At 41.3% G+C, this 22,392-nt stretch overlaps 1 protein-coding gene across 5 annotated transcripts in view; it reads right to left on the bottom strand.

The window, feature by feature from the left end:
• The window catches only part of COL4A5 (collagen type IV alpha 5 chain), a 140,276-nt gene that overhangs the window by 3,047 nt on the left and 114,837 nt on the right, over positions 1-22,392 (bottom strand). For 2 of the 5 annotated variants that reach the window (XM_034782616.1, XM_034782617.1), the window contains 16 exons: positions 22,234-22,360; positions 20,777-20,857; positions 19,660-19,758; positions 18,346-18,396; positions 17,271-17,456; positions 15,033-15,041; positions 12,004-12,012; positions 10,436-10,569; positions 9,758-9,830; positions 9,538-9,609; positions 8,727-8,855; positions 8,439-8,537; positions 6,174-6,386; positions 5,600-5,777; positions 1,780-1,894; positions 1,292-1,464 (listed from right to left, as the gene is read on the bottom strand). In XM_034782616.1, the coding sequence (XP_034638507.1) occupies positions 1,292-1,464; positions 1,780-1,894; positions 5,600-5,777; positions 6,174-6,386; positions 8,439-8,537; positions 8,727-8,855; positions 9,538-9,609; positions 9,758-9,830; positions 10,436-10,569; positions 12,004-12,012; positions 15,033-15,041; positions 17,271-17,456; positions 18,346-18,396; positions 19,660-19,758; positions 20,777-20,857; positions 22,234-22,360 (1,748 nt within the window). The remainder of the gene's footprint in view (positions 1-1,291; positions 1,465-1,779; positions 1,895-5,599; positions 5,778-6,173; positions 6,387-8,438; positions 8,538-8,726; positions 8,856-9,537; positions 9,610-9,757; positions 9,831-10,435; positions 10,570-12,003; positions 12,013-15,032; positions 15,042-17,270; positions 17,457-18,345; positions 18,397-19,659; positions 19,759-20,776; positions 20,858-22,233; positions 22,361-22,392) is intronic. The other 3 variants (XM_034782620.1, XM_034782621.1, XM_034782619.1) reach the window with 2 other exon arrangements.

The following is a 22,392-nucleotide window of genomic DNA, read 5'->3' as shown; positions in this document are numbered from 1 at the left end:
CTGGAAAGGAGATTTAAAAAATAAAACAAAGCAAAATACCACACAGTGGAGGGGGGGAAAGAATATCTTCCTGACCCCTGCAGATGGCCGGCTGAAACCCTGAAGCATAAGCTTATATTCCTAAAAGACAAACTGGAAGTGAACCCCTGGCTGTTGAGCCCTGCCCCTCCCATCACATGCAAGCCTGTCATTACTTGGTCACATATGAGTAGTCCACTTCTTTCAAGTGAACGGTACAAACACATTTTTGAAAAGGAAAAGGAGAAATAAATAGAAAGCTAAGTTTGGGTGAGATTGAAAATAGTGAATGATGATAAGGAGGAAAATGAGATTAAAAGATCCATGAGGGTTATTACTGGTCAGGAAAACATGTAATTACCACTGATCAGCCACACTGCAAACCAATGGCATAATGACTGCCTAATACAAAAATAAATGGTATTACTTAGGTGTTCTAATGGGAAGTAACTTAATTTCCATGTTGTAGATACCCACTAATGTTGTATAACACATTTTGTGGATAAAGCTCATTGTGCAACATTTGTGAAGTGTACAGCAGTCATTTTTCAATACAGCTGCAGTCAGAACTTGTTAATTCTCATTTGAGACACAAGTCACCATTCGGTAATAAAATTGGTATATATGAAAGCAAGTTATTTTTCCATAGAACAACAGTGCCACTCTAAACGTGTGAAGGAAGCGATAAGAGTAGAAGCCTGAAGAGTTTGCAAAATTCTAAGGTGAAATCATGGCCCCAGAGAAGTCGATGGCAAAACTTCCATTGACTTCAGTGGGGCCAGGATTTCCCCCCTGTACTTCTGCAATCAACATGTGAGATATTCGAGGCTGTCTACATGTCAAGAAAAAAAACACAGAAATGATCATTCAGTGTCAGACTGTGACATCGTTACTCACATTGAATAAATACATCACTCTTTGATATTGTCCCACTCATTACAATGGGACTACTTTTGGAATAAGCTACTAGTCAATATGAGTAAGGGTGGGCAGAAAGTAGCTCTCAGCCCTTGCAAATTAGGCAATAGAATGCACCCCAGCAAGTTCGGACAAGATGTAAAGGATTTTGTCAAGTAAACAATTCCTGAAAAACTGGTCTGAGAAAGCATGACACACACATTTAGACAAGGGAAAAGGCACAAATTACCAGTTTTACAAGGATTAATAAGTCTTCAAATAAGGATCTAAATCACCATTTGTCCTTAGAAAATAAATGTGATTTCCAATGCATTCAGTACACAATAAGTGATGTGCAAGAAATAAGCTCTCTTACCTAAACATTTCTGCTATCTCTACAGTTGCCAGCCAGAAACTGTATGAATTAGCGTAGTAATTACAAGTACCACGACCATGACACTCAATAAAAGGAGCTGAGCGGAATTCTTCCAAACAGGAACCTGGGGATGCCAAGGCCTGTCCCGAGCCCTCTGCACCAGCACTAGTGTGCTAGAAAAGAAACAACTTGTAAGTTAAATTGGGATCCATAAGCACTAGGAGAAGTCACCCTGTTTCAAAAAATCAAGTTAATTCTTTTTTCCTGTTTGTTAAGACAATGCCGTAGATAACGTTCACCTAGGGTTACCAATTACAGTGGCATCTGAATTTTGGGAAATAACTGATCTCTGTTACCATAGTTGGCAGCTACAGGTAAATGTCATTTTAATGGTACAAACTGTAGTTTGTAACAGAAAATCCCGAAGTAGCTAGTACAAAACACAAACAGTTAACAGTCAATTTGGGGAGAGAGGAGGAGGCCCTTACCATCATGAAAGAATAACCAATCCAAAGAGAGTCCCAACCTTGCGGACATGATGGAATTTGAATGGTCTGACTATGGACAGCAATAACCATGGCAGGAGCTTCACACACTGCACATCTGAACATGAGGAGAGGTATAAAAGAAACATTACGCCATTACAATAATGTATTAAGTAAGCCAAATACAAATTTTATTTCAGAAGAATGTAGAGAAATGACAGGAAAAATTGGGAAAAAATAATGTAAGAAAGGCTGCTGTAACAATTTAGATCTACTGCACCCCTCAAACAGTTTTATATGTATGCAGAATTTCCTACTGCATCAGTGAAACAATAAGGAATACAGAACAGAATTTTTTTTTGTATCTAATTGCATTGAGTACCTTTAAAAAAAACTAACCTTTAATGAGCCCAATCAACCACTTCTTACGCAGGTAAAATTGGGAGAGCTCTGTTTAAAAATACATACTACAGTAGACTCCTTAAAAGGTGCTAGACTGACAGTACTGAAAGCTAACATCCTTTGGTTTTCCACATAATAGGTCAAATACATAGTGGTAGTACTAGCTTGCCACACTATCCTGCCTGTTGTGCACTAATCCTGATTTCAAGGGATCGGTGCCACAGGTCAGAAAGTGGAGTTCAGTCTTCAGAATAATCTGAGCGTGATCCAAAGGCCATTGAAAGATTCCCAATGGCTTAAACGGGCATTGGATCAGGCCCTCAGTCATTAGCTTGTCATCTGAGACTGTTGGCACGTATGCCAGTCATACTGGGTTTGTATCCAAATCGTAAAAGCCACAAAGTAATAGACTCCAAATGTCAACTCATTTCATCTAGACGATCCAAACAACTGTTGAAAGACAGTGACGCTACGGATATGGGCAAGATTTGAAACAGTGACCTTAAAGACAGATGTTCTTGCACTTTCATTCTAATTAATTATTAGCTCCAGGGGTGTTGGAACAATTTGTATAGTGGGGGTGCTGTGAGCCACTGAACCAAACTGTAAATCCTGTATATAATGGAAACCACTTTAAGTGAGGGGGTGCTGCAGCACCCTCCGCACCCCTAGTTCCAGCACCTCTGATTAGCTGGACACTCAAGCCCAATTTTGCTCTGTTACATGGCTTCACCTCCCAGTATCTTCATGTGGAGTTGTATCTACATAAGCAGTGGCAGAAATTGGCCCAGTAATATTTTGCACAAAGCTAACAGTGAAGACTCATATTCAGAGATGTTATTTACTAGTACAGTAACTGGAGTTCTTTCAGATGATTTGTTCCTATGGGTGCTCCACTCTAGGTGTGTGTGAGCACCCACATGCTTTCCATCAGAGATTTCTAGTAGCAGTGTCTTGGATCTGTGCCTCTGCCCTATAAATCCTTGTGCTTTGATTCAAGGGCATATAGGGGAATGCAGAACTGCCGCTGCTCCAGTTCCTTCTAAACTATAAATCTGGCATGGCAAGGACTACAGTGTAGAGGGGAAGGAGGGCAGGTAGTGGAGCACCCACTCAAAGAACTCCAGTTACTGTACAGGTAATTAACCTCTCCTTCTTCTTCTTCTTGTAGTTATCCCTATGCATGCTACGCTTTAGGTGATTCCCAAGCAGTGCTCCAACTACGGAGGTGCGTGCTGAGAAGGATCTAGTACAGTTTGGAGAACAGCTGCACCTGCTATGGAAGCATGCACAATGAGCATAGTGCTGGGAAAAGGTGTGCACAGTCCACCAGGCAGCATCTTTGAAAGTATCTACAGTGGGCAGTGGTGCTGGAACACTTTTAATAGTGGGGGTGCTGAAAGCAGTTTTTACTTTTTATTCTCATGCCCTCCCCTCCCCCTGTCTGTGCTCTTCCCCTCCCCCCCCCTCCATCCACCAGAGCTGGGGCCGGGAGCAGGGCCATGTCTCCGGGTGGGGGGAACTCAGACAGGGGTAAGGGAGCTGAGATAGAGGCCACAGCTGGAGGCAAGCATGGAGGGAAGAAAAAAAAAATCAGACCCCAAAGAGGCAGTGGGTCTTAAAGAACACTCTGTAAGGAGCATCTTCAATCTGTCCCCTCTCAGCTTCCTGGGTTTAATCTTCAGCCCACATAGACCTTACACGTCAATGGTACATGAAATCCACTGAGACAGTGGAAGCAGCTGGAATGCCTGTCACTGAGGGGAAGGTCTGGCAGGGTTTGAATCTTGGTGTTTTGGGTACAGGCCATGAAGGCCACAGACAAAAAGGGGCTGAGGGCAGGCAGGAAGTCCCGACCATGAAAAGAAAGGTGGGGGGAACTCCCTACCCCAAAAGCACATAGCTTGCACAGAGGAAAAAAATAAAACCACAAACTAAAGAAAAGAAAAAGCAAGCAAGCAAAGTAATGCTAAAACTACTGGGCACCACAACTCTCCATCTCTAGCCACAGGTGGTTGAGAAGGAACTGGGGCAGATAAACTCCCCTATTTATCCTTGGATTGGAGCATGAGGATGTGTAGGGCGCAGGTATTGGCATACGGACACTACTACCAAAAATCTCTGATTGTGCCTAAGAGCAGCAATTCTGTATTGGCTTGCGATGAAAGGTAGAGACAAAGTCCTGACCACTTATGCTCATTAAAGATTCCCTTGACACTTTTATAAAAGACTAGGCTTGCTAGATCCAGCATCCAGACCAACTTCCAGGCTGGTAGTTAGTTTCTGCTCACCCCTTCCTTCTAGTTTCCACTGGATAAGGCATGCTTCACTTTCTGTCCACAACTGTGACACAGTGCTGCAGTGCATTGTTTAAAAGGTTTCCCATAGGACATTACATTTCAGGGATGCATGAAATATATTTAAATATAGGGCCAAATTTTCAGTTGGCAAAATTCCCCCAAAAGCAATGGAGTTTTGCCAGCTGAGAATTTGGCTCATAGTTTGTAAAGTTTGTTAAGTACTTTGGGATCCTTGGGTGAAAGGAAATATGCAAACATCTGTCTCTCTTCATAAGATTTGATTATATGTTCTTTATGTCACTAATTGTCTCTCCCTGTGTATGTTCATAGCCTCTAGTACGTTGTGGATGCTACATAAATCATAAAAATATGCCCAGATGCACAATGTAAGGTTATATGCTATTCAAAGAGCAGAGTTGATGGGACTTTGTGAGGTAGTGATTTTGGCCCAGAACTGTAGGCTTTGTTACTCAAGTTTCACAAACCTTGATATTAACAGAAATGTTTTCAGAAATGTAAACAGGTCCATTCAAAACAATCTCTTTTCGCCTGGATTGTCCTGCAGTGTTTGCAACCCAAATACTATAGTATTGTGATGTTGCTGAGAACCAGAAGGTGAAAATGGTTTTAAAAAGGGAAACTAGTCTAGTCTACTTTCACTGTCCATGCTAAATAAAGCACAAGAAGTGCTATGCATCAATGAGAAGTAAAAACAGACATTTAAAAACTTTGGGCCTATTAATGTGTTTTTAAAAATGTTTTTAAATGATGATGTCCCCTTAAAAGCACCAAAATTCATGAGATTTTAGATCAACGGATGGATTAAAAATGAAAAACTATGAAAATGTCCATGGCATTCTTAGGTGCCGTGGAAATAAAAGTAGCAATCAGTAGTGGTTGCCAGTCCCCTGCTCTGAGGCACTAAACTGGATTACACGCATAACACATTCACCGCCATTAAAATAAGAAGTTGTTCTATTATTCCTCAGAGAAAATACATACAACTGATTAATCTTTTTACCATGTCTTAATATTCAGCCTGCAGGCCCAAAACCACATTTCAACAAGACGTGCTATCTATTCAGATCCCACACAAAATCTTATGGCCTATTTTGACTCACCGGCTAATGAATGGCTGAATGCTCTGCCCAGTCAGTGGCTCCATGCTCATTGGCATTGGCTTTGGAGTGGACAGCCAATAGGAATAATCATTTCTTGATGCAAAATTACACACATTGTTGATGTTACAGAACATGAAGGGCATGGTGCTGAAACGGCGGAGACAGCTCCCAGCAGTACCTACAGAATAAGATATACACATATATGAATTATGATACAGAAAAGAATTCTCATCTTACTGTGCTTAAAGGAAATGTAGCACCCCTCCTCCCCCTTTTAAACACTATCTGCATATTCTTCTCAGCCTCTTATGAATGCACAGCATGGATTGCCAAACTGCAATATGCGGGCAAAATATTGCCTGTGAATTTCAGTGTGTGACCACTCATCTTTAAGGTGCAGGTGCAAGCCCATGGAGATGACAGATCTCAGCAGTCATGGCCCTACCTTTATCTGAATGACCTCCTGGGCTGTAGGAGTCTCAGGGATTACAAGGAATCAGAGAATTGTGAGAAGAAGCTGAAGCTTCCTTCCCCTGTAAAAGCCTGCACCAATAGTGTATACGATGCATCTCACCTAAGTCCTGGCCATGGGCTCTCTCATTTCCCTGCACGTACAGAAGAGAAAATCCATCGTATATCCTTATTGTTCCTTGTGGGCACAGTGGTGTGTCTGTAGTCTGGCTGTGTCGAGTTATAAGGAACCCATGAGCAACAGAAGCTGTTCCAGGAGGACCTGGTGGGCCTTGCAAGCCATCAGGACCAGGCGGTCCCTGCATACCTTGAAAGCCTGTTTACACAGGAGAAGCACAGCACAGATATTTGTTCGCATATCTGTTAACTACTTGAGAACATTTCATCCAAGGAACACAGCACACTTTGAACACATTCATGAAGCCCAAATGCTCCTACGAATCAGGTGAATATTCTCCCCGGTTTTCAAAAGGGGTTTTAAAAAGGTAAATAAGTGCAGGCCTGTAGAAATGAAGGACCTGATTTTCAGAGGTATGGACGCAGCCACATCTCCCAAACTCCCATTGACCTCGGTTGGCTTTAGAATTGCTCAGCATGTCTGAAAATTAACCCAGAAGAGCCCAATGTTCTAAACTGCATGTGACAGCAAGCAAAACCGATTGTCTAATCAGCCTGTGCAATGTTTCTTAGGTACTCAATGGCTCCAACAAGGAAGAAGGTTGGTCCAATGGTTAGGGTGCTAATCTGCAATTTGGGAGACCTTTGTGCAATACCCTGCTCCAGGGTACTTTCACAGGCTTCCGGTGTAGTCTTGGGCAAGTCATTTAAGTCCCTCAGTGACTGTTCCCCATCTATAAAATAACGAGACTAATAGTATTGCCATATCTCACAGGTGTGTTCTGAGGATAAATGCCTTAATGATTGAGATGTGCTCAGAAACTACAGTAAGTGGGGGCCATAGAGTACTGTAGTTAGCTATGAACAGGGTAGGTAAGCCATTCCAAACCCACACAACTGTATGTGCAGCTTAGCAAGTTAGCCCTACCTGACTTGCTTACAGGTCACAAAGCAAGTCAATAGCAGAGCTGAGCTAAGGGTCTTATGCTAGAACACACTCCCTCTCTTCGAGGAGATCCAAAATCCACTGAAACAAATGGAAAGACTGCAATGGGCTCTGGAACAGGCTCTAAGAATGGAAGATAAAATATGCCATAACAACCTTAGAGCAGAGCATAAAAAACGTGCCTGGGAACTTCAGGGTCCCTCTTTGTCATTGCTCTTAATTAGCTAAGTTTTAAGACTCAATTTCTAGAAAGTTGGATCTTTTTCCTTCCTGGTTCTTAAGGACATTCTCTTCTTGCATGTTTTCAAACTATGCTAACAGAATATTTCACAGAGCTGGTCAAAAAAACAGGGCAAACAATTCCAAAAAATATTTTGTGGAATTTTTTGCCTCTTTGTGTTGTTGAAATGTTGACCTTTTCTCACCAGCACTGATATTTAACTTCGTTATGCATATTCCTTCCCATCATTTTGGTTGTCTCCTGGCTTTTTAGAAAACTTGGTACAAGTTACAATCTAGAACCTCCGCCTCCTCCAGATGAAGATTCAGCCCTGAGGGTTCCGACTCAAGCATTCAAGGCATGCTACTTTGGAGCACCATCTTATTTGCATAATTTGATTCCCACCTACTCCCCATTTGCCTTCTATTTCTAGTTGATGGGTAAAATTTTCAAAAGTGACAAACACTTAAGAGTCCAAATTTCACTGAAAGTTAATGGGACTTTGGGTCCTGGTGCTTTTAATAGATTTTAGCTGGTGTCTAGTTAAACTTTTCCCCTCCCCCCGTTCAGTGCCTTTGCTCCACACAGACCTGACTTGATGGAATTCTTTCCCCATGAGAACAGTTTTTCTGATTCATTGTTTCAATGCAAAAACATAACACTTTATTTTCCCAGCTTCTACTCCTCTTTGTTTGTTTCTGTCCTACTTATACACCATGTGTCACAGGCTGCGAAGAGTGTTCTATTGAACTCAAAACAAAGTGAAATAAAACAACATCCAGGGAATGGATCCAGCAACAATACTGGTACTGAGTTTGCCACTGTGCGGTTTTAAGACTAATGACTTTTACAAGCCTACAGCATATGCCAGCAAAGACACCATATTGGACTATCTAACAGCAGGATAGCTGGGACACCCTATTCCTAAAAATGTAACATTGTTGCATGTGAATTGCAACATAATACAAGTCCTGACATTTGTCTGCATTCTTAAGAAGCGATTTTTAAAAAAAAATGTTATTATTATTTTTTTTTTAACATACCAACCCCCTTTCTCCTGACCAGAACTAGTGTACTTATTATACCTGGTTGGCCTGGAAGTCCTCTCTCGCCTTTGCGTCCTCCTGGACCATCAAATCCAGGAAGTCCATCTCGCCCAGGATCCCCAGGAAGGCCTATTGGACCTAGAAAAATAAATGGAGCAATGAAAGTTACACTCTTGCAAGCATACCTAAGTCTCAGCAAATAAACCCAGGAACCTCTCTGGAGGAAACCGTGTACTTCATCCTAGGACAAATGGTCTATTGCATCCTATTAACTAGTCACTTCCTATAAACATAAGCAGTAAAGCTTGCAGTCCACAGTGATCATACCTGGCAATCCTGGTGGGCCTGACAATCCAGGTGGCCCTTTCAATCCAGGCTGGCCTGGTGGACCTGGAGGACCTGGGTCACCTTTTACTACAATGGTTTGTCCAGCAGGGCCAGGTAAGCCTGGTGGACCTAGGATAAAGAAAGTTTGTATTAGAGAGATGGACAATCCAAGATGGAGGTGACTCCAAAAGACACACAGGGAAGTTTGATTAGTTCATCAGCCCTATAATTCTTTAAGATGACATCAGCCAAGAGATCTAATCAATGGAATAAACAGTGCAACTAGAGGTTCAAAAATTTGCTCTTCGGTGCATCCTTGCAAAAAGGATAGACTGACTCTTATAAGGGCTGACCATATATCCAAGGAAACACAGAGTAAAGTCAGCTTTATTACTGGTGTTAAACTGTACTGAAGTCCTTTTCTCCATGGTACCACAAAACAACCACATTGAAAAAACTCAGTGGAGGAAGTGTCGGAACGGGAAATCATCAGCTACCCCCTCCCTCCTGAGCAGCTTCTTTCCACTGAATGAAGAGGAATGGGTCTACATCAGATATCTAAGTGGCTTTTCCCTTACTAGGAAAGTGGAAGGAAAGTTTTAAAAACAATGAATGGTGTTTGTTATTTTATAATGGTGTTTAAATTGCTATTCATATCATAGCACAACAAGGACAAAATTCCATTGCTGGGGTATCTCTGCCCAACCTGAGTGAGTTACACCAGGAATGGACTTGGTTCCATGCCTTTGGGTCCAATTCTACCTCCCTGAAGACAAGAAAGTGGCAGGGTAGCATCAACCATGACTCATACCTGGTGAACCTGATGGGCCTTGATCGCCTTTAAAACCAATTGCTCCTGGAGGGCCAATGGGACCCTTCATACCTGAAACACCAAACCAATACAGTTACACAGTGAAAGTATGTGCTTCCTGAAAAAATCTACAGCATGAGTGCCCAAAGCGGGCTCCTCTCCTCTGCTAGTTGGACATTACTGAGTTCTAAAGGCTTTGTTTGAAATGATTTTTAAATACCTGGAAATCCTGGAACACCTGGAACCCCAGGATCACCTTTCATTCCATTCAGGCCGGGACGACCAGGATCACCCTAAACAAAGTAGCTTCACAATTATTTAATCTTCTCATTGAGTCTCAGGAGAGAAAAAAGGTGGACTGGGGACAAACAAGAATCTATAGGATTTCCAAGCTTTCTTGCTACACTTAGAAACGTAATGAGCCAGGAAACAGCACCATGAATGTATAAATCCACAGCAAAAAAAGGAGAGCATGCAATAGGGCTCATTTATTATTACATCTGTGAACAGGACCAATGGGTGGACTACAGTGGCATATAATACACACACACACACACACACACTCTCTCTCTCTCTCTGGGAGATTTGTCATCATCCCTCACTGGCAAGGGGCAACAGAGCAAGGGGACGCATTAGCTACTGTTGCTCTCACTTGGACACTATGGAGAAATCCTGCCCAGCCACCTGTGTGCGGGAGGGAAGAGGGTTAGCGGTGATCCCAACATCCTCTACACCTCCTCTGCCCACTAGAAGCCAGGATCTGTTCCAGAGTGTTAGAAACTACAGTCTGGCTTTAGGTTCATTATAAAATGCATCTTCCAACTAGAAGGCTCCATATTTTACTCTTTTTAAAAATAAAACACTCCCAGCTAGAAATAAGCATCACTCCTTATCATACCTGGCGTCCAGGTTGTCCTTGATCTCCTTTTAGACCAGGGAGGCCAGGCTGGCCTGACTGACCTGGGTTTCCTTTTTCTCCTTTAAATCCTCCATTTCCAGGGGGACCCCGTGGACCTTCTGGCCCTGGCAGACCTTGATATTACATAACAGATGTTCATGGATCAGTATGAGTCAGCCTGCCCATGACTCCTGTGCATTCTGTATGGATTTGCATATAAGGACTGTGATCTCTATATTAAAATATCTATATTTTAGCTCGGCTTCCCCCCCCCACCCAATGCAAAGTGCATGGTTAGGGCCAATCTAATGGGAATGCATAGCGTTTTCCCCCTCTTGAGTGTTTTCTTGATTGACCAACTCCATTGTGAAAGCCAGTGTCACAGAGTGACACACACAGAGCGTAAAATGCTGCCACCTACTGCAGACAGAGTTTGACGTTTCCATTGAGGGAAGCAGGCCTGGTGTGCCCCCTCCCCAAAGTGCTGCTTGTGAGTGGGGAAGGTAAAAAAATGCCACTAAATCCTGCATCTCTTAGAGGCTGTTCCACCTCTTAAGAGGCAGAGGAGACAGGCGTAGGGGTAAGAGCAGAGCCTTCCCCAACCAAAGCTCAGGGGTGAATGCCCCTTTCAGTTGATTAATCTCCTCTCCAATAATTAGGCTGATTTCAATATATAAACCCCAATGGAGATTGGACATTTGTTTCAATTATTTTCTCTCACATTCCGGATTAGTTTTTTCTTAAATGTGCACTCAACAAATTTCTCCACTGAGCAGTAGGGAGTACCTAAACACGACCCTGGGGATTGCATTACCCTTTCCTTTATGTAGACAGAGGGTGAAATACCCTGTTGTTGACATTTTCATGTAAGTTCATAAAAACAGCTCATAGTATATTGAAAACAAAACACCTGATCAGATCATTTCACCTTTGTTCCACAGTGATAAATACAAGGTCACCGTTACTCATATGTGACACAAACTGCATGGCAAGTAAAATGGAAAGTGCTGCTAGGCTTTATATCCATTTATACCTTTATATGTGGAGATGAAGGGGTCTAACAAATAGAGTCTTCTCTTTGCTGGAGAATTCATGACTTTCTCCTCCTTAATTCTACCCATGTAATAAGATTCTATAAGTGTACGGGCTTTTCAATTCTTCTGAAACTGTTAACAATTTAAAGTCTCTCTTTAAAGTCCTCAAAGAGGCCATGTACAGAGAATGGATTTGATGAGTGAGATTTCTGCATGCAGTTCAGAAGATAAAACCCTAACCATTTCTTTTTAAAATTCAGTAGCAATTTAGTGCCACATATCAAACAAGTCGTGCAGTTGACAGCTACAGACACATGCCACCATACAAGCTTATTCTGAAGAGAAACTGGATCTGGTACTGCACACATGAGAACTAATTACAGGTTACCTTCTCAGGAATGCTAACTGTCAACAGGTACCATCTACAGGGTACCCACAGCACTTAAAAACAATCTTTGAATTACAGAGAAACATCAATTTTTCGTATGACAAATGCAATGCAGTAAAATAAATTGACCAAGTTAAGAATCTAACCTGGAGGACCTGGAAGGATCAGAGTTCACCAAAGCCCAATGATCGATGTTAGAAGGATCAGACATCACACAGTACAAAACAAGATTACTAGTTAGAAATAGTACGGATGATAGTATATGCACTAAACAATAACCCGTTTCACCAGTATATTTTGTATTTACAACATAATCAACATGCATGCAAGAAACCATACATGAGTAGGCAAATATATACATTTTCACATACAACTTATTCTGGTGATTAGGCTACTAAGGCCAACATGACACTCTTCATTAAATCAGAAACTTAAGCTTTACTGAAGAGCATGTTTTTGCTTTAACGTTACAAGTGAGGTCTGCTGCCAGTTAGTCTTGTACAAATGAGGGTTGTCCTAAGTAACCATTTCACTGACAACACTCAGTCTCTCCGTGGCCTGGAGTCTGGTGAATATCCAATTTAATGAATAGATTCAGAAGTTTTCACCTTCTTTTTGGCTGAAATTCATCTCTGTGCAGAAGGTTAGCAAACGATGCAATCACCACTTAAGTCCCACTGCACAGATGCGAATGTCACCATTTGTGAAAGGAAGTTGAAGAGCAGAATACTAGTGAGCAATACAAAAAAATGGAACAAAAGAAAATTTTTTAAATGTGCACTGGTCAGGTGCTAGAAATGTAATCTGGAGGAAAATATATAGCATGGCATGTACATCTATGCTTAGAACTGTTCTCTTGTTGGCATTGTTCTTGATAAAAAATGCCACAAAATGCTAATTGGTCTGTTTTAATTTCTTAGGAAGATTTTTTTATGCTGCAACACACTTGGAAAGCCAATTTAAGAGTTCTTCTGTTCAGTGCAGGCAAGTCTTTAGTGACCTTCTCCCTGACATCCTCCAGAATTAAGACAATCTGGATCCATCACCCCTCACCCATTTTCATGTCAGTGAAATGATTTAAATATATATTTCATGCAACGTTCAGCTAAAAACCACAGTAAACATGTCAGGTTTATCTCAATGCTCTGTTTTTCTACACTTTTGACACTTTATTAATACTAGCTTTATAATGGTTAAAAATAACATCTTGTTGCTAATGTTAATTTCTTATAAAATGTATGTAAGTTTTGCTATGATTTCCAAATACGATGCATGACTAGCTGAGAGTCTGTGCTGAATTTGGTGAGATCGAGAGTATTAGACAAAGCTTGGAGCGGGGCTAGCTCAGGTGGCCCTCTGTCATGAACTGCAGCCCCTCTGCTTACCCAAGATGCGGGGCCTCTCCTGAAGCATGACTGGTATTCAAGCCACACTGTGTGATGGTTTTGTGATGCAGACAAAACCACAATTAGATAAAAAGAGGAGACCACATTCTTTTTATACTTTAAGATCTAGAGTGAGATGTGGACATAGGTTGGTACATTAAGTCTCTAGCAGCACTTAGTGTACATAGTTAAAACTAAATTGGATTCATTATTGAACTTTGATCACAGCACTTTGTTTCCTAAAAGTCATCAGAGCAAAACTTTCAAGACTTCATTGAATAAAATTGTAATTACATAGGTATGCCAAGTCATTTTCATTCTAAAGACACACACTGGGACTTTACAACATCTGGCTAGTGCTACATGCACAGTATACTATGATTTAAATAAATCTGAAAAAATGGCTAAGTGCTTATGAAACATCTTCTGCGGCCTTATAGAGGAGATAGCTTTGTGCTCCAATTTAGTTAGACTAGTAAATGGCAATGGAAGCCTCTCTCTGTTCTACTAACTTTATGGAGATGAAATAAGGTTATGAAAATAAGGGCTTGTCTGCATGGGAAAATTATACTGGCATAAGCTAACGTGAATTTGAAGTGCTATAGTTATACTAGTATAGTCACTAGGTAGGCACTTGTATTCTCAAACAAGAGGGCCTTTTTGGGGTAGTTTATGTCACTTTGGAAGGCATTTAAGCTTAAAAAATGCCATTCTAATTCTAAAATAAGAGGGCCCACACAGGGAACTGTATCAGTTTAACCATATCAATATAACTGGCAAAGCTTTCATGTGTAGACAAGCCCTAAGCAAGCTATTCATAATAACTAGAACTGCGTAACAGCATGAATGGATAATCATCTTTCTGCCCAGCCTGCCCTTGGAAAAGTCTTCTTTAACTTCCCTCTATATGCACTGGCATACACATCTACTTTCCTTCCTCCTGCTGCTTGTTAAATAAAAAGCCTATAGGTCTCCTCAGACCCCCAACTGGTTTGGTGAACAACAAATATTTTACAGAGAACAAGTATCACAGCAGAGGCACCACATGAGGTGCCCATTGCCTCACTTTTCTTTTATTTCATTTAGTGTTTTCCTTCTCTAAGACTCAAAACAACAATCAAGATAGCCAGGTTAAATTTGCAGGACACAGAATGTAAAAAATAAGGAGTTCTTGGCTCTCAAAATCTACATTTAAGATTATACAAAACATATGCTTGTCAACTTTTCCAAAGAAACAACATAATAGATTATGAAGGCTAATCCAGACTGTGTTCCTCATACGGTGCCCTCACTCCTGACTAATCAACAACTGCAGGTTTTACAGAAATGAATGTTGTCATCTAACTGACCTGCAAACCATGGATCTCCAGGCAAGGGATGAGAACACTGTGCAGCATACCAGTTTTTAAAAGGGGAGGGTGGGAGAAATCTTACTTTTCCCCTTTCAGTTGGACTGGGAAGAAATATTACAAAATATATTTCCAGTCAGGGGCACAATCCTGCAGGCTTCTGAAAGCCACTAGTAGGGTGCCACATGGTCTTAACTCGTCTGTAGTTAGGGAACAAAGGATACTCAGCACTTCCCAGGATCAGTCCCCAAATGATGGGCACAGTGGAGTCTGGAAGCCTGCATTTGATTCTCCTGTACTACTACACATCAAAGGTACGTATGAAGAATGACTTGGTATACCTGACTTTAGTTCTCTACATTTATACATCAACAAATGGTTTTTTAAAGTATACACATTCAACTTCATGCAAAATTACTATTTTGGAGTTAAGGGGCTAACCTGAAGGACCTGGGAGTAGGGATCAAAGTTCACCAAGGCCATCATTACAACAGGGGGAAAAACATCAAAACTGTTAGAAATGTCAATGTATTAAACTAAACCTTTCAATTTAGATTTAGCTCAATATTGCTTTACATACAGTATGCAAACACCAAACTATTATTGTTCATGGTCAATAATAAAACAGAGTTAAAAATAGTGTTTCATTCTCTTAGGAATCTGCTTTACTGTATTAGCTATTAATAAACCCTTACTATTGTCATCATGCCAAACTCATTCCAGATGTAACTCAGCAGAAGTCAATGGAATAATACCGGGTTTGAATTTGGTCACTTTAACTAGTCTGAAAATACACCCAGAAGTTAACAAGCAATGGATGCAGCTGATTCACATTTTTATTTATTATTTCCTTAGAAGTGGGATAATTTGTCAGCAGCAGAGCTGCTTTTATGATTAACTGCCTGAGGTTGAAATGTTATAAAAGCAGCATTTCAACAATGGGCTATAGTCCTTTTGTTCTACAAAGTGCTGATTGTAATAGAACTGCAGTAATAGTTTGGTTTATCCACATTAGTCCATGCACAAATGAGCAAGACAAACATTTCGCTTTATACACTCCATGCAACAAAAATGGAGATGAAAGAGAGAAAACATGCCTGAGCAGAACTTCACTGGTGTTTTCCAACTGATAACCTAAAATGTGCACAAAATAATGTTCTTGTCTTCTACCTTGCCGACTAATTTCCATTAATAATTGCAGGGTTTATATGAAACATGTAAACAGGATCAGAGACCAGCAGAAATATAGCTATGCTACAAGTGAAATATGGGATCACAAATTGTTCAGAATGTAATGTTTTACCTCATACAGTTTAGATTTTGTGGGGTAACTTTTCAGATGAGAAACTATTTTAAGTAAAGGCTCTGATCATTATAGAACAGCAATCAGCTGCCCTATGGAATGTTTCATCATCAGAATACTTTGCACTTGGATACCACTTTTCATCTGAAGATCTCAAAGGTCTAGCTTGTCACAGCCCTTACTTGGAGTTGCATCTACCTGCACCAGAGGTTAATTTGGCTCCAAGCTCACAACCCTAAAGACCTTAGAAAATTTATATTGAAAAAAACCCTACAACTTCCCCCCGCCCCCTAAATTGCCAATATACGGATAGGAGTTATTTTGTAAATGCACTAACTCAATGTTTACCTTCCTCACCCAGAGCTTTCACCAATGAAAAATCCCAAATTCAGAATACTTGCGAAGTTTCAGTTAAAAAAAAAAGTGTTTTCTATTTGTAAGCAAGCAAACAACTTCACTTCAATAAGCTGCTTCTCTTGAAAATGAATGTCAAGCGTATTGGGTGGCAATTTATAGTATTAGCTGCTAATTAATTTCAAGTCCAAGTAACAACTATAAGACAAGGCCTTGAGAGGTGAAAGACAGAATATTCACTGACACAGTCCTTAATCGCTCAAAAGTGGCATCTTAATATCGATTAATTTTCCATGAAATATATAAACACATAAATTAATCTAATTTCTCAGTACACCAGAGATCTGCTCAGGGATGTTAACCCAGGATGGAATTCATCATTTCCAGAATTAGTAGATGCAGGAACAAGATGCAAACATGGAATGGAAAGATGAAGACTGCATTGTGTTGCACTGAATCCACTGGAACGTGTGACACGATGGAACAATGATGTGCATACATGATGTTGAGATGAAGAAACCACTATCCAATTTGATCATGCTGTGATGCTAATATGAATTTGATTTTCATGGGTCCTAGAACGATGGAGTTTATTACTTTTATTTTTGTGCACGATGAAATTCATTGATCATGTGACAATACCACAAAGGCATATTTGGCAGATGCTGCAAAAGTTGATTTGGTGCTCTCTAGATGATTGCTGTGACAACATGCTGAGAATCTCACGTTTATCAATGCATTGTATTTTGCTGCCAGGTATGAGCAGGGTCTTTCAAAAAAGAGACTAGCAGAAATCAAGATTTTTATTTGTTTTTAGTATCCTTCTTAATATTGTTGCTTTTGGCAAGACAGTCTTTTGGTTACCAAGAAATATTTAAAGGTTATACCATGGAAACACAGCTGTCAGCCACACACTATATCAAAAGAATTGGTCTGAAATTCAGAAGTTCTCAAGGCTGATAACCTGCCAGCAAAATAAAGAATTATTGACAGAGATGGACTGGTATGAACCACATTCCTACCTGATCTCCCCGGTACACCTTGTGGACCAGGACTACCTTTAGGACCTTCCATAGGTGGCCCAGGCAGGCCTGGTGGACCTTGTTGACCTTGTAGACCGGGGAATCCCTGGAAACCTGGTTCACCCTTCAAACCTGTAAGTCCAGGGGCTCCTGGAGGGCCAGGTAATCCCATCTCGCCCTTTTGCCCTGTTAAACCAAACAGACATGTTTATGGATGCTGTATTTAGTTTAGTTATATGTAAAATATTCAAACTTCAGTTGAAGTACTAGGACTTGATTCCATTCTTGCTTATAAAGGTATAAATCTGAACACACCTCACTGGCACCAATGGCATTACACCAATGTAAGACTGGCGTGAGAGGACAATCAGACTCAGACACTCTAAAGAGCTGAGAATTCTTGCAGGACAAGAAGTTGTATAACTTGGGGCATGCAAGTGGACCTTGCTAAATCTCACTTTGCTACTCTTCAAATCCATTGATGCTCAAACTCATAAGGGTCTCACAACCCCACTTCTGAGCAAAGGTTTAATGGACATGACATTGCTGTGGTGAGATCCTCCAGTATTAAGACTTTATTCATTTCATATAATATAGCACAGACATACTGGATACAATTTTCAAAAGTGGCCAAGTGATTTAGGAGTCTTAATCACCTTGAAAGTCAAAGGAAATTAGACTCCTAAGTGTCTAAGTCACTTCTGAAAATTTGTAAGTGACTTTTGAAAGTCACTTAGGTGCTTCTGCAAATTTTATCCATTGTCATACCTTATAACTAAGCCATATTTGTTAGGAGTAAATCAACAAAGTACAGTATATGATGCAGTCGATTTAACCATCTTGTCTTTTTTGCTGAATTGTTAATTCACTAAGTTCAATAGTGAGCCATGGGTCTCTCAGTTACTGATGCAAATTAGAGAGGTCCTACTGTAGTATAGGAGATAAAAGGTTACTGCTACACTGTTAATTTGGTACAGTATAACGATATCAGTTAAACGTTTACCACCTTTCCCCCCTTTTGTGTGTAGATATATTTTACAAACATCCTTATTAAAAAAGAACAATGACACTTTGCCTGATAATCCTGGGAGTCCAGGAGGTCCTGGGCGCCCAAAACCTGGTTGACCTGAAAAGAAACAGATTAATCTTTTTACAAATGTGGAGTGCTCAGATCTCCAGAAGCAGGAAGCCTAGGGTGAGGATAAGAAGTTAGAATCCCTTACTGGTAATTCGGTTTCCTTAAGGGGGGGTGGGGGGGGGTTCTAACAGGGTTCTCGCTCGCTTCCACATCTCCCCTCAGAGATAAGGGATCTCCTCCAAAGTGATATGCTGCTTACATGGCATGTTTCTTTCCATCCTCAAAATGGTCTTTCACATTATGGGTTTTGGTACATTTGCATTTGTAGTTGTGTGATAGTCGCTATTTTTAAGGGAGTACCAAAGGTTCTAGAGCAGGGATGGACATTTTTAAGGTAGTAGAGGGCCACACAACCCACTAAAATGCTTTGGTGGGTCATTCTTTTTTTTTTTTTTTTTTTTTTTTTTAAAAAGGCTCCAGGATATAGTGGAAGAGGAAGACTTCATGGCTAAGGAACAAGAGGCCCTTGCTGTCACAGCAGCAGCCTGCAAGCTGCCCTGGGAGAACGGGCACCAGAGCAATGAGTCCCACAACAATGCTACCATGCCGCACCACATACACCTGCCCACCCATGTTCAGCTACATGATTTCTGGGAAGGACGATGAGCTCGTGCCCGCCAACACTACCCTGCCACTGGGGACACGTTACCCCCATTCAGCAACCCCAGCAGCTGTCCACCAGGGCCATCCTGGAGTGAGTCCATAGTAACCAGAGCTGCCACCTTCTGCCTGCATTGCAGCAGGTGCAGAGGAACTGCCTCCTCTCCTCCAGGCGGTAGGAAGAACCGCCTCTCACCCCCTTTCACCATCATCTGCTCCGTGCTGACCAAGGTTCTCACCCCTTCCATCACTCCAGGTGCTGGCAGAGCCACCTCCTCTCACACTCAGATTTGGGTGGACCTGGGTGAGCCCACCCACGGCTGCATCCCTGGTTGGTGGGCCAAATAAAGTGAACTGGCAGGATGGGTGCAGCCCATCCCTAGAGGTAGTAGAAGCAATGGCAGCTGGAATGGAATTAGAGGGGAAGGGATTGTGCTCAACTGCAAAAGCCTTAGAGGGCCAAATGTCTAAGAGTGAAGAGAGTTCCTGCCCTGTATCTCACTGGAGGCTTGATGCCCTCCTTTGTGTCCATCCTCAAGAACTGGGAATCACAGAGGCTGTTCCGAGGGAGCATGGATGGTTTTGGAAGAGGACAGAGCAGAAATCAGAACACAGAGTTAGAAGCAGAAAATAAAAAGGAAGGAACCTAACCTGGTTCACCCTTCTGTCCAGCTGGTCCAGGAATACCATCCCGACCTGGTTGCCCTTTCTCCCCTGGAAGACCTGGGGGGCCAGGACGGCCATCACCACCTAAAAAAAAATAGAACAACATATTAGAGCAACAGCACACCTGCCACAAAACTAAAACTGAAGGAATGACCAAGTAATAGCAAGTCCGTGTGAATGAGAACATTTAAAATCAAAACCAAAACTCTTTCCTTCTCTGCTTTCTGCACTCACAGAAAAAGGTCACAGAACTGTAATCTTTAAGCAGTTTAATGGCGATTAAAATCCATCTAATGCTTCCTTTCATAGGTGAAATTAGGTTCTTGCTTCTGCAAACACAGGATAAGCTATTACAATGCTTAATATAAAGAAAGCCGACAGATACAGAAACAGATACTTGCTAGTTTCAAAAGGTAATGAGATAACTTTGTCAGTGACACAAGTAGTCAGGGTTGCTAACAGAAGGTTCAAGTATAATGGAATTATTGTAATTTGGTTTCAGGACACTGTACGTACACGTGTGTGTGAGAGAATGAGAACAGATACACATCACACAATATAGTTGTCAAGATATGAAAAAAGAAGCTATTTCAAATTTTTAAAAGGTTCATGGGACGAAATCCTGCAGGCAAAACTCCCATGACAATTTACAGTTTTAACCCAATAATTCGATGCATAGTGTAGCACTTGTAATCACAGTACTCCTTTTGCCAGGTCTAATTCCACCATGGTAAATCTGCACTTGCCATTAGTGGATCTGGTCATATGCCCTCTGTAATCAATGAGAATTTTGCCATCCAAGATGGGACTCCATGTCAGAAATTATTATGAAGAAACATAAAGAACCCATAATGCCAGCCTACATTTTTCTGAAAGGGAATTTGGATTTTTCAAACAGCATTTCATAGCTTTCACTTTCAACTAAAGCTTTGAAACTATTTCAAATCACTCTTTCCTGTTTAATCCTTCAAGTCACAGTTTGGGAGTCAGATATCTACTATAGGTCATAGAACTTTCTGGTGAACAGCATAAGCCAGGCTTAAATAATACAAAGATAACTGAGGTTCTGCAAGCTTGACTTTGTTGTACGATTCATGCCTACCTGGTGGCCCAGGTGAGCCCGGGAGACCAGGATTACCTGGGGGTCCATCAATACCTCTTGGTCCTACAATTCCTGGTGTCCCTGTGAAATAATCAAATCAAATAATCAAACAAGACACTGCAGTGTTTTATCAGGTACTGGTAAGCACTGGATAAGGTACAAGTCAGACCAAGTAAAGAGTGTCAAGAAAGTATCAAGATACTGTACAATACATGCTGCAACTGTTAATACCATAGATTTGCAACCATTCATTTAAAGGGGCAGTAGGACTTTAAAGAAGAGGAAGTTCATCAACATAAAACATGGTTGCCTAAAGGTGTTTTTTTCCTGCCATCCTTCAGAATCCCACCTTCTTAATTACTTAATGCTGAAGGCCAATAGCATCTCTAACTTAAGTCAGACAGTATCGTCTCTAAAATGGATATAACCTAGTAAACAGCAACAGCATATTTAGTTACCAACACAGGGAAAGCATGATGGACAGCAGCTAACCCATCATTCCCCATTCCCTACCTCCTTTCCAGAAAAAGATCTTAATGGGACATGGGTCTCACCTCCATAGCATTAAGCTGATGTGAGTTAAGGACACTTAGCCCCTATCATGTTTGGTCCCTTAGTTTATATATCACTAAATTCGGATTTGAGAGCACTGGGGCTGTCTACAGACAACAACTTGGGTCAATATAAGCTATGTAGCGCAGGGGTGTGAATAAGCCACCCCTCTGAGTGAGATAAATTACGCCGACCCAAGTGCTGGTGTGGACAGCGCTATGTCAGTGGGAGAGCTTCTCCCGCTGACATAGCTACTGCCACTTGTCGGGGCTGGAGTAATTAAGTCGACAGGAGAGCTCTCTCCCGTCAGTTTAGAGCATCAGCATTAGCAGCGCAGCTGCATCATTGCTGTAAGCCGCTGTAAGCTCTGTAGTGTAGCCCTAGCCTGAATTACACTGACTGTTAAAAAGTCTCTAGATAAGATTGCCAAACCTAATGAATTCATATTTGTATACACTGAAAAAATCTCCTCTTTACAATTAATTCTTTAGAGAAACCAAGATTTTGTAGTAAGTTATAATAAAAGCCACGCTCCACAAGGGCTTTGTTGTAGCAATCCACAAGGGAAAAAGTATGGCCAAACTCAGATATTTTGTGGGTCAAAAGAGTTAGTAATCTGACCATTGCAGATAACCCCAGTTGTAGTATTGGCTTTCACAAATGTTCATGTGTTCTGGTCCCCTCACTGCAAATGAATTGACATTGATTTTAGAAGGAAGTTTAAAATGATGTATCTCTATCCCTTTGCAGTGATGATTCCGGAAGCATTACATGAACTGGCTCCACAGTAAGAACCCCGAGCAATTACAGCCTGCCACCATTCAAGTTACCTGGAGACGGAAGCCAAAACATGAGTGCCTGAGCGAAAGACAGGAAATTCCAATAAAAATTCCAAGTAAAATTACCTGGGAATCCAGGAAGGCCTGCTTCTCCTTTTGCACCTGGATTACCTGGTAATCCAGCCAAACCAGGATTTCCAGGTGTACCTTTGTTGCCAGGGTTACCTGGGTATCCAGGGAAACCAGTGTCACCCTGGAAAATATTAGGCAAAAATGAGATCCATT

The sequence above is a fragment of the Trachemys scripta genome, chromosome 9 (genome assembly GCF_013100865.1).
Source record: "Trachemys scripta elegans isolate TJP31775 chromosome 9, CAS_Tse_1.0, whole genome shotgun sequence".
Taxonomy (NCBI): domain Eukaryota; kingdom Metazoa; phylum Chordata; order Testudines; family Emydidae; genus Trachemys; species Trachemys scripta.
Note: the sequence above shows the minus strand (reverse complement) of the source record. Positions and strands in the feature narration are given on the sequence as shown.